General features: G+C 43.1%; 4 protein-coding genes and 1 long non-coding RNA gene across 5 annotated transcripts in view; 3 read left to right on the top strand and 2 right to left on the bottom strand.

The window, feature by feature from the left end:
* Positions 1 to 7291, bottom strand: mdy (diacylglycerol O-acyltransferase). The gene is made up of 10 exons (XM_089257830.1): positions 7181 to 7291; positions 6415 to 6786; positions 6224 to 6352; positions 6067 to 6158; positions 5944 to 5996; positions 1415 to 1523; positions 1205 to 1348; positions 832 to 1142; positions 488 to 760; positions 1 to 420 (listed from the first exon to the last, which is right to left on the bottom strand). Exons 1-10 carry the CDS (start codon positions 7216 to 7218, stop codon positions 190 to 192), a joined length of 1752 nt encoding a protein of 583 aa, XP_089113956.1. The 5' UTR covers positions 7219 to 7291; the 3' UTR covers positions 1 to 189.
* Positions 1641 to 5522, top strand: Cse1 (chromosome segregation 1). Its single transcript, XM_030383766.2, has 7 exons — positions 1641 to 1910; positions 2121 to 2980; positions 3044 to 3527; positions 3623 to 3925; positions 3997 to 4153; positions 4208 to 4508; positions 4573 to 5522. The coding sequence occupies exons 1-7, from the start codon at positions 1826 to 1828 to the stop codon at positions 5320 to 5322; spliced, it is 2940 nt and encodes a 979-aa protein (XP_030239626.1). The 5' UTR covers positions 1641 to 1825; the 3' UTR covers positions 5323 to 5522.
* The window catches only part of LOC115562360 (trans-1,2-dihydrobenzene-1,2-diol dehydrogenase), a 22646-nt gene continuing 13066 nt past the window's right edge, over positions 5674 to 15253 (top strand). The window contains exon 1 of the mRNA XM_089257832.1: positions 5674 to 5922. Within this exon, the coding sequence (XP_089113958.1) occupies positions 5859 to 5922 (64 nt within the window). The 5' untranslated portion in view covers positions 5674 to 5858. The remainder of the gene's footprint in view (positions 5923 to 15253) is intronic.
* On the top strand, positions 6654 to 11537 carry LOC149091634 (uncharacterized). Its single transcript, XR_016196473.1, has 2 exons — positions 6654 to 6788; positions 11450 to 11537. It is a non-coding gene; the product is annotated as an uncharacterized LOC149091634 (long non-coding RNA).
* Positions 11906 to 15253, bottom strand: part of LOC108658074 (uncharacterized) — a 10349-nt gene continuing 7001 nt past the window's right edge. Inside the window, exon 3 of the mRNA XM_030383768.2 lies at positions 11906 to 14546. Within this exon, the coding sequence (XP_030239628.1) occupies positions 12172 to 14546 (2375 nt within the window). The 3' untranslated portion in view covers positions 11906 to 12171. The remainder of the gene's footprint in view (positions 14547 to 15253) is intronic.

A 15253-nucleotide genomic window follows, 5' to 3' on the forward strand; every position in this document is an offset into this window, starting at 1 on the left:
TTTTTAAGATATACAAAATCCATTCTCTTTATTTACATAAAGCTTAAGATCATTAACAAATGCATAAAATAACAACAGATTTGTGTTACTCAGTACTATGCATGACTTGGATGTGGCATTCAAGTTTCCTCAACTTGCATTTGGCTTATAATTAAAGAAAAGTACGGACCAGATAATATTACCCAAAGTCTACCTGTGTTCAGTTCCATTCAGTGCATTCTTATAATGTGTAATGACATAGTCATGATAATAGGCCATAATGCACAATGGTTGTCCCAATATAATAGATGCCCAAACAATAATATTTCCCATGCGCGGACCCAAACGTCGCTCGACATATCTAGATATCGCTGATAACGGTATTTGACCCATCATGCCAAGGAAAGCCCAAATCTTGTACGTTTGCAAGGGCACTGAAACCTGTAAAGAAAAAATTACATTATGAATCGAAATTTATAGCATTCCAAAGTTGCATAATAGATCTTACCAAATACTCATGGAAAAACGCACTGAATAGGAACACAATTGTGGATGCTTGGCGGGACGAATATCCCATTTGTACAACGGGTATATATAGATGACGCACGCACCACCTATGCACCGGCATATTCCAGGTACGCCAAAATGTATCAATATTATTTGCGTTCCACCAATCACAGTAAAAATTGCGATCGGCGAAATATAGCACTTCGCCAATGGCATTAAGAAAAGAATGGAACAACAGATAGAAGAATATCAGCCAGACTAAATGATTGGGAAGCTATAAAGAAAAAAAAACATATATACAAATTATATAAATCATCATATATGTATATAACAATCCGTACTTACTGCAAGTTTCAGCAGACGTTCTGTGGCCAGAGCCATATCCATGTTGGAGAATGGTATCAAGGAGTTGCGTACTGAGGGTATAATCCATTGTTGAAACAAGGCCATCAAAACATTAACTCCAATCAGCACTTCCAGTAAACGTTTCAACAAAAAACGCTTGCGGACGCGCGAAGTGCGTGGAAAATTCAATTCATAGCAAAGTGTTGGTGCGCACAAAAAGTACATAATGTCCTTGTAACATAAGTTTTCGGGATATTGAACCAACTTAGCTACATCTTCATCATCCTCACCGCCCGTCGAATGCTTTCTCTCTAAAAATAAGAAAAAAATTATAATGTTTTCAAATAATAGAAAAGAATTACTCAGCACTTACTCAGCTCTGCTACTGTAATACTCGGTCGTCTTTCGCGTGGCTGCCTTTGGTAATAGGTCTTCCGACACCACATATTAGTCTGCACGTAACTCCAGAGCTTAAGGAACAGTACGGAATAGTAGAAACACACAGTAGTTGCGCCCACTATACATATATAGATATATATATATTAACATATACATAAAATATATATTTCCTCTTATTACTCACTTATGCTAAATGCAGATCCTTTGAGATGTATTATAACTACCGGCAATAAAACCGAAAAAATTATGTTTGCAATTTGAATAACCATACCAAGGCCTTCGGATATTATTTCCTGCAAATATTCAAAAACAATGTCCGTTACTTATCGATAGTCATGAATAAACAACTTTTTGCACAACGCTCGATGTATTTCTAGAATTCTTAACGATAGCCCTACTTATCGTTCATCGCTTAAATGCCCCATCACTTCCGTCGGCACATTCGTCATTCCACCGTTTCGCACAACGCTTGGTAGCTTACGCTTTGTGTGCGCAATTTCGTTATATGTCGTAAAATAGTGTTAAACAAGACTTATTAAAAACGCAAAAGCCTACGTGATATATAAATATAAATAAATAAGAAGAAATCAAAAAAATGGAAGTCACAGACGCCAATTTGCAGTTGCTTGCCGGCTATTTGCAACAGACGCTTAGCGCAGATCCAAATGTCCGCAGACCTGGTAAGTATGTGTGTGTAAGCTTAAGAGAGAGCGCGAGAGAGAGAGCAACATTGTATAGGTGCGCGCGCGGGAAAACGGCGGTACCTTAGCGGTTCATCAAATCAACGGAAAAAAATGAGATTGTTGATCGAGAAGCTCTCTTTCTCTTTTAATCTCTTACGAACATGTAGATCTTGACTAAAACATGTTTCATTTATTTTCATTAAACAGCCGAAAAGTTGCTGGAATCAACAGAGTTGCAGCAGAATTATCCGGTTCTTCTGCTCAATCTAATCGACAAGGCCACTATGGACATGACCATACGAGTGGCGGGCGCCATTGCATTCAAGAACTACATTAAACGCAACTGGGCCGCGCACGAGGACAGCGACGAGCCGGATCGCATACACGCGTCCGATCGCAACACAATCAAAACGCTGATTGTCACATTAATGTTGCATTCGCCAACGGCGTTGCAGAAGCAGCTGAGCGATGCGGTGAGCATCATTGGAAAACATGATTTTCCCAAGAAATGGCCGCAGCTGATCGACGAAATGGTGGAGAAATTCGCCTCCGGTGATTTCAATGTAATCAACGGCATTTTGCAAACCGCACATTCGCTTTTCAAGCGCTATCGCTATGAATTTAAGTCGCAAGCATTATGGGAGGAAATTAAATTCGTTCTGGACCGGATGGCCAAGCCATTGACGGAACTACTGCAGGCCACCATGCAGCTGAGCACTCTGCACGAAGGCAATGCCGAGGCCTTGAAAGTTATTTACAGTTCTTTGGTGCTGGTCAACAAGGTGTTCTTCTCACTCAACTCACAGGATCTGCCCGAGTTCTTTGAGGACAACATGAGCACCTGGATGGGCGCCTTCCTCCAGCAGCTGGCAGTTGATGTCGCCATTCTACGTACTGATGATGACGAAGATGCCGGCGTCTTGGAGCATCTGCGCTCCCAGGTCTGTGAGAATATCTGTCTGTATGCACGGAAATACGATGAGGAGTTCAAGCCCTACATGGAACAGTTTGTGACTGCCGTCTGGGAATTGCTGGTGAAGACCAGTTTGCACACCAAATATGATGCGGTGAGTAAGATTTATATTTCTATTGAATTCCGCATTATATGATACACCAAATATATGCTTTAGCTCGTCTCAAATGCCCTGCAATTCCTTACGGTGGTCGCCGAGCGGAAGCATTATCACGGAATCTTTGAGAATCCGGAGATATTGGCGCGCATCTGTGAGAAAGTTGTCATACCCAACTTGGACATACGCCCCTCCGACGAGGAGCTGTTCGAGGACAGCCCGGATGAGTATATACGTCGGGATATTGAAGGCTCTGATATTGATACGCGACGACGCGCCGCCTGTGATTTGGTGAAGACGCTCTCCATCAATTTCGAGCAGAAGATCTTTGGCATATTTGGTCAATACCTACAAATCTTGCTAAGCAAGTACAAGGAGGATCCGGTTGCCAATTGGCGTTCAAAAGATACGGCCATCTATTTGGTCACCTCCTGGGCAGCGCGCGGTGGCACCCAAAAGCATGGCATCACCCAAACCTCGGAGCTGGTGCCCTTACCACAGTTCTGCGCCGAGCACATTGTGCCCGAACTGGAGCGACCCAATGGTAATTAAATAATTCGCTCAAACCGTGGGCTATGCATATATATCAGAATTGAGTTGGCCTTAAACATTTCTCCTTTCTCTCTTTGTCCCGCACAGTAAATGAACTGCCCGTGCTTAAAGCAGCTTCTATAAAGTATGTGATGGTCTTTCGCAGTTTGCTGGGACCCCAGACTTTGGCAGGCTGTTTGCCACATCTCATTCGGCATCTGCCCGCCGAGAGCATTGTAGTCCACAGCTATGCGGCCTGCTCGCTGGAGAAGATATTAACTATGCGTGATGCGAACAATACGCTATTGTTTGGCCCCCAGGTAATTGGTCCACACTCCAATCAACTAGTTAGCGGATTGTTTGCAACGCTTTCGCTGACTGGATCAGCGGAGAACGAGTACGTTATGAAAGGTGAGTTCAAGGTCACACGCAACATATACAATATGGACACATTCATTAATTCGTTTGTTTCTGTTGCTTAGCCATCATGCGCAGTTTCCATGTTCTACAGGCAGGCGCTTTACCATTTATGGCCGTTGCCTTGCCACGCCTTACCGAAATCCTCACATATGTCTCAAAAAATCCGTCTCGGCCGCTGTTCAATCACTATCTCTTTGAAACCCTGGCTCTATCGATTAAGTATGCTGTTTTCAAAAATTGCAAGGCTATTTAATTAACTAATGTTCCCTCCAGAATCGTCTGTCAAGCGGATGCTACGGCTGTTAGTTCCTTTGAGGAAGCACTCTTTCCCGTTTTCCAGGGCATCTTGCAACAGGACATCACGGAATTTATGCCCTACGTATTTCAAATGTTGTCTGTTTTGATGGAAGTGCGCGAGGGCAGTGGACCCATACCGGAGCCCTATTGGGCACTCTTCCCTTGCCTTTTGGCACCACCTCTATGGGATCGCCGTGGCAATGTAACGCCTTTGATTCGCCTGCTGTCGATCTTCATCAAGCAAGGCTCTGCACAGATCCAAGCGCTTGGCAAATTGGTAACTCAAGTTTACGAAGCATAATGAATTGTCGCAGCAATCGTTAACAATTTTAATATTTCAGAATGGCATTTTGGGCATATTCCAAAAAATGATCGCATCCAAGGCAAACGATCACGAGGGCTTTTATCTGCTGCAGAATTTGTTGTACTATTACAACGCCGACGAGTTGCAGACGAACATGCGGCAAATCTTTGGCTTGCTCTTTCAACGACTGTCGTTATCGAAGACCGCCAAGTATGTGAATGGCATCATTGTGCTCTTCAGCTTCTATGTGGTCAAAGTTGGTGGCACTCCGCTGGTGCAGCTCATCGAGCAGATACAGCCAGGCATGTTCGGCATGCTGCTGGAGCGCGTATTTATAACGGACATGGCTAAGGTCAGCAAGGAGCTGGATCGCAAAATTGTCGCTGTAGGCGTTAGCAAGCTACTCACCGAATGCCCCGAAGTCTACTCTGGACAATACAAAACCTTCTGGCCCCGTCTATTGCACTCACTAGTTGATCTGTTCGAGCGCCCGCCCGAAAAGTTGCCCTACTTGGATGGACTTGATGGTGCCGCTGACGCAGATGTTGCGGTCGATGCAGAGCCTGGCTACCAGGCCGCATTCTCTCAACTAACATTCGCACAGCCAAAACAGGTGGATCACCTGGCCGATGTGACCGATTCGCGCCTATACTTGGCCAAAGCGTTGTCCAACTTGTCACAGACTGTGTCGCCAGCCGAATTGACCAATTTAATCACACCACTGGAGATGGACTATAAGGAAGTGGTGATGAAATATTGTAACCAGGCGGGCGTACGCCTTGCATAAGTCCAACTGCTGCTCTCATCCATATGCAAAATAACACACATACACACACACATAGACACACTCAATGCATGCATTATTCTCATACAAGAATTTTTTATAAGTGTAATTATATAATCGATGAATTATTAATTGTCATACATGAATTGTTTATAAGTGTAAAAATATAATCGATACATAGTTATGTTTGAAAGAAGGTAAAATATGGAATTGAATTGATTGAGAATCGGAAAAGGGGGCATATTTTGAGCTGAACTGGAATTGAAACCGCATGAAATTTGTGACGAACCGAATTTCATATCAGTTTGCATAAGGAAATAATGACAGAATCAATTTAAACTAGTATTTCAAATCAAATCATGTGTGCTTAGCGCCTTCTGCCGTTAGCTGATTAAACAAAAGGCATAAATCCAATTGGGACAGTTCTCGGCTCAGCCATGTAGCAGCTGTTTAAAACTAATCTCTTTTCGACCATAAATCCAAATTGGAAATTTCAAGTTTTTAACAGCAACGTTTAGGACTAAGTTCGCCAAAATACAATGTGGGGACTAATGAACGAATGCGGTCATCGATTGTACCAACTGGGCCGACAAAAACTACAAAGTGAGTAAATCATGTACTTACCAGAGCCAAACCCTTTTCGACAGCCAGACAGAGGGAGATGTGCACAAAAGAGTCTGAAAGAGAAAGTTGAAAGGGAGTTATTGAGAAACTCGACTAGAGGTGTGCGGATAGAGGCTCACTTACACAGGATTAGAAATAGAGCATTATGACCTTCGCCCTGATCGCGTCCGCTCACAAAGAAATACCAATCAATAGGATTGATGCGTATGCCGTATCTGTAAAGGATATTAGTTAGGATTCTCTCACTCTCTACCTCTCTCTCTCTCTTTGTAATAGTCACTTGATCAGATTCTCTAGACCCAAACGCAAACCGCCTATGCAAAGCAGCAGAAAGCCCCAGTTGACCAGCCCCGTAAAGTTGGTAAAGCCTGAGCTCCAGGAGAACAACGAATCGCGGGGACGATGAATGCTACAAAATGATCGTTAGATAGATACACTAGCCAATCAGTTTACGTCTCTCTTTTCACTCACGATCTGTCGGGCTGGGCCTTGCGCAGTTTGGCCTCCTTGTTGGAGATCTCCTCGGCCCGTGTCACGCTCTGGGTGCGTCTGTAGCGCAGCTTCTTCTCGCTGGTGCCGTTGCCATTCTCATCCTTGTCCAGCACCTTGCGATACTGACGCAGATCAATCGGATTGCCATGCTGATCGAACAGGTGCTGCGTCGAGTTGCGATTGCGCAGATTGTTTAGGTTATGTTCCGTTACAGAGGCGGAGCGTCGCAGGCGCTTCATCAATCCCCCAGCGGCGCCATCCTTTTGGGCCGGCTGCGTCGTTGTCTTGGGCACCTGATCCTTGGGATCTTTGGTCGCTGTCATGGCTCTCACGTTGTCAAAAGCTGCACGGCTGTGCTTATCAAAAAGAGAAACACATCGATTAGCTTTCAATTCCTCTTTTATTTTTATTTCTATTTATTTTTACATTTTTCGAATCTTATCGTTCGCATTCCTTTAGAGCACTAAACATTTTGCAGTTGATAAGAAAAATCGTAGTTTGTTTTTGCTGCAGCTCTTAGCGCTTTATCAACGAGGCTCTTGAGCTAAGCCAGCAGATCGCAACAGTCGCAACAGTTGGAAATTATTGTCTAAAATTAAACTCTCCAAGTATCATAAAACCGCAGCTGGTTTGCAGCAATTTGCGGCTAAAGTTCATGCACTTTAACAGAGATGGAAGGAGAGGGCGAGAGGGAGCGAAAGCGAGACAGAAATACAGGCATACTGTGTAGCTAATTAATATTTACCTATCCACTATATATGTGATTATATTGTAGAGAAACATATTTACACATCTGTGCAACTGGAAGCTGTTAGCTGGCTTCAAAACCTGAACTGTGATAAGCTGCAGCAGCAGCAGCAGCAGCAGTTGCATGTGCTCGGTCTGGCCCGGGCCAGGTAACAGGCATTACGCGATCGAGAAGATTAGCTATAGTGCATAGTTTAACATGCGAGGTGATCGCTAAACGTAAATCGCAAATCACAAGTCGTCAATTTGCATTGCAAATTCTAATGGAGCAATCGACGCTGAATGTCAGACTAAGTTAGCTCAATGACATTATCTTAAACTAGCACGGGTGCTAAGGATTTTCATACCTCTGGATACTAAAAGCAAATGACTTCAAATTGGATTTCTAATTGAAGCAAATAATCATTAGCTTACATACTAAAATTCATATATGCAGTCCTGGTCTTATTAGCAATAGCACAGATACTTCTGGTACTTGAACATAATTGATAGATGCAAGTTCTAGCTAGAGATAAACAATGCTATGTTTATATACGCTTATTAAGTGGATGGGTATATTAGTTCTGTATAAGAAGAGACTTGAAAGTACAGTATATTTCCCAAAAGCCCAATAGGGGCTTGACAAATTTCGAAATACAAGTTGTATAACAGTATATATATTATATTGTGACTGTCAAAATTATAAAATTTAGAATAAACACTCGCATTAACGAACCAAGCCTACAAATCTGTAGTAGGTATGCCTACTTCCAGCTTAAAATATTAATTATAGAGGTCTGTTACTTCGCCTATTCACTTACCAAAAAAAATTACAAAATTTATGAGCCTTTGTTAAGGCGAGAACAAATATATGTTTTATGACAGTCTACAGCTTATTTTCTCAAACTGAAAAGCAAAAATTACACCAATTGGGAAATTACAAAATCGAAAAAAAACTACCCAAATCTCCATGCTTTTATGTGCTCGGATCTTGGCAAATCCGAGAGTATTATATAGTCAGTTACGCCCAATAGCTTCATTATTACGTATTCCTCCCTTTTATAGAATTTTTTACTAAATGGTCCTAAGTTTTGGTTGGTTGTTTCATTGCTCTGAGTAATTTGCGCATAGAACTATAATTCTAATTATTTTATATATATTTGATATATTCCTATTTATAAAACAGACCTTGAACTGAACCATTGACTTTTTTCGCAAATTTTAGGTTGAGCTGATTAGCGAATTCTATGCTGAAACAGCCTTGAAAATAGAGCTTTTACAATCAAATGGACTTTGCTGCATTGTAAAGTTGCATTTGTCCAATAGAGAGTTCTGAACATATAAGTAAATAATTTAAGATGTGCTCAATCAGCGATCAAATGAAACATTCGCACCTAATTAAAATAGTTGTAATTGTTTTACGCACTTCAAAGCAAAGAAATTCAGTCAAATCAAAGAGCAATTTAATGAAATTGTTTTTGATTAGCTAAGTTTGTTGTTCTGTTTAGCTCTTAATCTAATGCATCACTAAATGAAATTCAGAGCATAAACAAAAGCAGCTCGAGGGCAGTTTTATTAAGCAAAAATTAAATAATATCAGCACATTCTCTAATATATACAAAACAAGCAAACCCACACAGCAACACACTCAAGACTATTCCAAAATTGATATACTAGCTATACAATATATATGTATGTAGGGGAATACATATTATGTGTACATACATACATATATATATAAGGAATTAGTATGTATTTTAAGTTGGCGATACGATTCGCATTCGCAATTTGCGTTCACGTAACTTGTTTATTATTGATATTCTCACAGAGCAGAAATATGATTAGAAATTAGTTTAAGCAATTACTGCAAGTCAATATGAGTGTTTTAATGTATATTTTGGTTTATTTTTAAAAGAGATTTAGCATTGAATCACAGCGCCGTTTGGTGGGGTTATCACAATAAAATATAATAATTGCTTGAGTAGTGAATATTCTACGTCATTTGTTGAACTAAACAAAATCAGAATAAAAGCAATTTAATTAATTAACAGTGCTTCGACTATATTTAACTTCTAATATATGTACGTAAACAGAGAGATAAGCAAATACGATTATATCGCCGCTTATCACTGCCTATAAAAAATTTATGGATTTATTATTGGAGCAGATAAAACAAAGTGTTACCACACGCATTGAACTGTATCCGAGAAGTTAGTACATACATACATCATTGACCTGTTCTTATACATTATTTTCTCTACTTTTGGTATGTCATTCAGTTGCACTTCTCTTATATGACTACGCATAGCATAGAACGGTTCTTATACGCTTGCTCGTGTCATTGCACTACGTATACCATTCAGCTATTGATCTAATAACATTGCACTGCTCTTATACACATGCGTATGCCAATTAACAGTTCTTATACGCTGTGCATGCTTGCGTGCACACAGTCGAGTCATCGTGACGCGATTTCATTAGGCAGCTCTTATGGCTCATCAGCAACGCGAAGCAAAGCGGAATGAGAATGCGGCACAAAAGCTGCACTCAGCCAACACATGTGGAAATAAATACCAACCATATAGAAGACAAAGAATAAAAGTATTTATACATATTTACATGCATAGGTGTGCGTGTGTGTGTGAATATTTACATTGTCAAGGTGCTTGCTGCGTTTTTAATACAATTGTTCGTATTTACTTATACTTTAAAGCAGGGCATTGACATTACGATATCTTGTACTCTTATAACAAGTCCAATAAGACTGACCAATACACTTCCGATTGAGGGTATTCGTATGTATGTACAAATTACGTAATGGTGGATTGTTGTTAAAATGACTAAAGCATTTTATATATGTATGTATCGATATGTGTGTATATTTAATAATATATACATATGTATGTACATATATTATATTTATATATTTTGTGTGTGCTTGCAATTAATTCAAGCACATGGCCAGTAAGCTAATTACACGGACAAACCGGTCGCCAAACCGGCAAAACTGTCGAGAATCGAAGCCCGCAGCTAAAGTAGGTCAGTAATGCAGGTCAATTTGGATGCCTAGATGACTTAAGATGCGGCGATAAGATTCAATTGTTTGGCATGGATTATATAAATGATCGTTTGAACGCGTTATCTCACTTCCAATTAGAACTACTATGTATGTAGGCGCTCAGACGCAGTGATTCAAACGTATGTGCATATGTATGTATGTTCTTTACAATGTAAACGGATGCTTGGCCACACACAATCGAATTGAACAGCTTATCAGCCGGCAACTGGTGTCTGCGCCCACCGAAATGCTATCAGCGACGTCTGACATTTGGCTGATAAGAACTCGTAACAGGCAGACCAGCATTTTTCCTTATTTTACATCAATGGAATTTGACTTCCAATTGGTTTTGTGCTAAGTTCAGAGGAAAAACACAGTTTGATTGCAGTCTTTTTGCTGTATGCATTTCTCTCATTCAACTTCGCACTCTCCCTATGCCTCTCTTTCTGGTTCTCTTTTCGTGCTGTTTCTCTGTTTTTGCACGTTGGATCGCTGAACCTGTTTTCTGCTTAGAAGTTTGTTTGGTTAGTTTTTTGTTGTCGTTTGGCGAGAGACGCGAACTACTCAAAATATTTGTTCAATCTGTTTTAAGACGCTAGCAGACAAATCAAGGTTATCTGAAATACGCATATGTATATACATCATAAATACGCACACATATGTACATATATACAGTCTGATCAGATATGTATGTACATATATTGACACCGACACATTTAGTCACACTTTCAAAGTCCAAGTGCGGGTGAGTAAAGTTACATAGTTGACTGATTTCTTCTTATATACACTGTAACTTATCGTGAAGCCCTCCCACGCCTGCCTCTGACTCATGAGACAAGGGCTACAACTACACGTGTTTGTCTAAAATTTTGTTGCTTCAATTTGCGATTCCCAATTCCAATGGAACAGTCAACAGATATGGAGAGCGAGCTCAAGAGCGAGAGAGACACGCTGCAACATGGTTACACTTAATTGCTTTGGTCTTCAGTTATTTGTCTTCTCGCTCACTCATCACTATGCAAACAAAAGCGAAAGCGAAGCAACGAACAAAATAAAACAGCAACAGCATTGCGTTTTAGCGGTCAGTTTGACGCTAGGTAAACAAAAACAAATACACAAAACATTCATATTCACCGCTTAAATCAATGCACTAGTTGATCTAATTTGAATTCAGATATTCACTATATGTATGCAGATTAGCTTAATTTAAACACTTGTCATACAATTTAGCTGTGTGTAGAGTAGTTGCTGTTATTTGTCACCCACGGCGCGCATGGAGCTTATTCCAGAGAGCGTTGGAAGCGGTCTGTTTTACCGTTCCCTTCGAAGTCAAATTCTCAACTGTTGCTTTGAAAATCGAAACAGAAATAAACAAAGCAAAATTGCAGAGCGCGTTCGACGACAACATGCATACAAACAAACGTTTGTATGTCAGAGCAAGCAGTGTGGAAGCTGAAGAGAGCATTCAACTATCTATATCCAGTTGATTAGGGCAACAGCGAAAAATTAAGAGAAGATTTGATGAATAGCGACTAACGATCCCCATAGGGTGGTTGTCTTTGCTAAGATAGTTTTGGGTCGACTGCTTTATGCTATAGGTTGTTGCAGTTGCTAAATGTTGCTGTTAACTGCTTGCTGTTAGCTGTAAAAAAACTTCGTCCATTATTCAAATTCAAATTTGAGAAATAATTTGTAAATAAATTATTAATATTTATTGTCAATTATTGCACACTTAACAACTAAAAAACAAGACATTTTTCGATAATTTAATTTAAATTACAATACGAACAACAAACAATACATGATATTATAAGACTACAAGCTAACAGCATCAACTTCTTTAAAGCTTACTATTATTTACAATTTAAACAATTAGGTGTATGAAAATTTTCTGATAGATTTGGTATAGAGCGCAGTTTTAAGAAACACACAAAAAAAATGCTGAATTAATGTTAATGACGCTGCTCGACATCGTCGCCGTCGCCGTCGTCATCATCCTCATCGTTGTCGTTAGCTTGGCCAGGTGCTAGACCCTCAATCAAGTCGTCCAAATCATCATCGCCATCATCGTCCACATCATCGACGAATTTATCGATGCGTTTGAGTAAATTATGTTCACTATCTGACGTCTCGTCTTCACTCACATCTTCCAGATTGTCCAGTTCGCCATCCTCCAACAACTCGTCAGCCTCCTCATCATCATCATCAACACCATCATCATCGTCGTTGTAGTCAGCTTCGTCTTTGGCCTCGGCCTTAATACGCGACTCGGGCAATTGATCATAGTCAAAGATTTGCCGGGTAGCACGCGGCGGCTGTTCAGGCTCCGTGCTGGTCGCGATCTGTGAACCATTTTTGACCTTCTCATCATCATCAGCAGCAGCATCATCATCATCATCATCATTAGTGTCAGCTGTCTCCAGCAGACTCTCTATGCTCGCCCCTTGGCTGCCTATGCGCGGCTCTGGCTGCTGCGGCTGCAGCTTCGTCTTCATTGTCACCGGCCTCAAGACGGTGCTACTGCTGCCCATTGTGGGCGTGGCCAGCGAGCTGGTCGAGACTATATCTTGCGCATCGGCAAACATGTTGTCCAGCAGGCTAAGCAGATCATGAACCCCACCAACATTCGCTGCCGGACTCTGGCTAGTCGAGGCTGGAGCTGGCGTTGTTGTGGCGCTTAGACGAGGTCGCGCTGTGGTTGGCACTGTGGTTGCTCTTGTTGTTGTTGCCTTTGTTGTTGCTCTTGTTGTTGCTGGTGCTGGTGTCGTCGTCGTCGTCGTTGTCGTCGTCGTTGTTGTTGTTGTTGTCGTTGGCATTGTCTTTGTATGCAAATGCTTCACCTGATAACTTTCGACTGTTCCGCGCTTCTCATTGGGATCCGCAATTCGCACCACCGGCTCACGCTTCGAGATGACGGGCACAATTTTCGGACTGTGCGGATCCAGTTCATTCTGTCCATATGTCTTGACCTTCGAGTGGCCCTCGATGATGAGATACATCGGTCCGAGCAGCGGCTTGGGCGGCTGTTTGTAGTGCGAGAAGAGCGCATCGGTGGTTAGCTCCAAGGCGGGCGCCACAGTGGGTCGCTGGGCCAGATTACTCGTCTGTGGTATCATCAGCCGAGAGCTGCTCATCGTCGTCCTCGTCGACGTCGTCGTCGTCATGGTGGTGGGACTTTTATAAATGGGCAAAGCTGTGCTAGTTGTTGCTGTTGTTGTTGTTGTAGTTGGTGTCGTTGGCTGTGCGCTGGACATGAGCATGGGTCGAAAGCCGACGCTGGCCGTGGGCATGGCCATCGTGGGCGTTACATACAGCTCGGCCTGGCTGCTGCTCGCCGTGGCCGTGGCCACAGTGGGCGGACCTGGCACAAAGGTCACGGGCGCATAGGCGAAGGGCGGCCGAGTGGCGCTGGCCATCGACTGCGGCTTGGTGGTGCCCATTAGATACTTGGTCGCCGGCATTGTGGGCTTCATGCGCTGCTTCATGGTCGGCTTGACCAGCTCCTTCTGCAGCAGCTCGTGCAGCCAGGGCTTGCGCACGGGCTTGGCGCCCGTTCCATGCGCATGGATCGAGTTGGGAGCATAGCTCGCGGTTTGTGGCCGGGAGAAGCTGTAGTGCTGCATGGACTCTTGATGATGGGCATCCGCGTAGCTCAAGCGATGCGGCTGCGTTACGCCCATGCTGGACAGACTGGACAGACTGGACATGCCGGACATGCTGGACAGGCTCGGCTGGGAGTGCGTATACCAGGGCGCCGTGGCACTCGAGGTGCTGCTGTAGTAGTGCGTGGTGCTGCTGGAGGGCTTGCTGTGGCTGCTGTGGCTGCTGCTGGTGCCGGGCGAGCTGTAGCTCATGTAGGAGCTGCTGCTGGGCGAGTTGATGATGTTGTGGCGATACTCCACATGACCCATGCCCTTCATCAGCATGGGCGGCGGCATGAGATGCGTGTGTGGCATGTGCAGCATCTGCTGCTGTTGCATCTGCATCTGCATCTGCATCTGCTGCTGCTGCTGCGGCGCATAGTAGCTTCGGCGTATGGGCGCATACTTGGATGGCATCGACTGATGCTGCTGCTTCTGTTGCTGCGTCGGCCTGGGCCGCTCGCCAGGCACGCCCAGCAGCAGAATTTCGCTCTTCGTCTTGTTGCGCAACAGCTCCGCGGGCAGCTTCTGCCTGGCATCCTGGCCGCTGCTCGCATTGTTCTCCGCCCAGTAGCGCACGCGATCCAGCGCCGGCGGACTGTAGTCGTAGGTGGGATCCTTTTGCAGTGGATCCCCGTGGCCCAGCGGTCGCCATTCGTTGTTGTTGTTGGGGTCCACCCGAGGCGCTGCAACGAATCGAAGCAACAGTTGCATCAATTAAGTGGAACATGTGCACCTTTAATTGCTCCCCATCAAACTGGCCTGCAGGCGGCCAGCTAGCCAGCCAGATGGAGCGAGCGATGCCCCCCGGGCAGCTCTGGCAACCGCCCAGTCATTGCTCGTTAAAGTGTGAACAAATGTTTTGGCACCGTGCATCTAGTCAAGGTGTACAGCGCCAGATGGTAAAGTAAACAAAAGAGGTCTGGCTGAGACTGCTCGACTAGGAGAAAACACCTGAACCCACTTCCACATTTTATAGAATATATGAATCTACACTTAAACGTTGATGACTCTACCTCTAAAGATATAGGAGCTATAATTTTGTAACTTATTTTCTATCAGGGCTTTAATCGATAAAACAAGAACGGGAGTACTTATAGATTCTTGGAAGTAAACTGGATATGCGGGCCTAAGAAAATAATTTTCAGGTTTCTAGTCTTCTGAGATCGACGCGTTCAAGCATACAGACAAACGGACAGACGAACAGAAAGACATAGCTATATCAGCTCAGCTCGTCGCCCTGATCAAGAGTAGACATATATATATACTTTATAATATCTGCCACACCTCCTACTGCCTGTGACATACATATTCACATTTTCAATGGGTTCAGGGTATTCAGAAAAAAAAACCGTTCTATTCAGCTGAGAATCGAGTGTAGAAGGAGTTGATG

This window comes from Drosophila navojoa, chromosome 3 (assembly GCF_054131105.1).
Source record: "Drosophila navojoa isolate 15081-1374.11 chromosome 3, UAZ_NAV_1.0, whole genome shotgun sequence".
Lineage (NCBI taxonomy): Eukaryota > Metazoa > Arthropoda > Insecta > Diptera > Drosophilidae > Drosophila > Drosophila navojoa.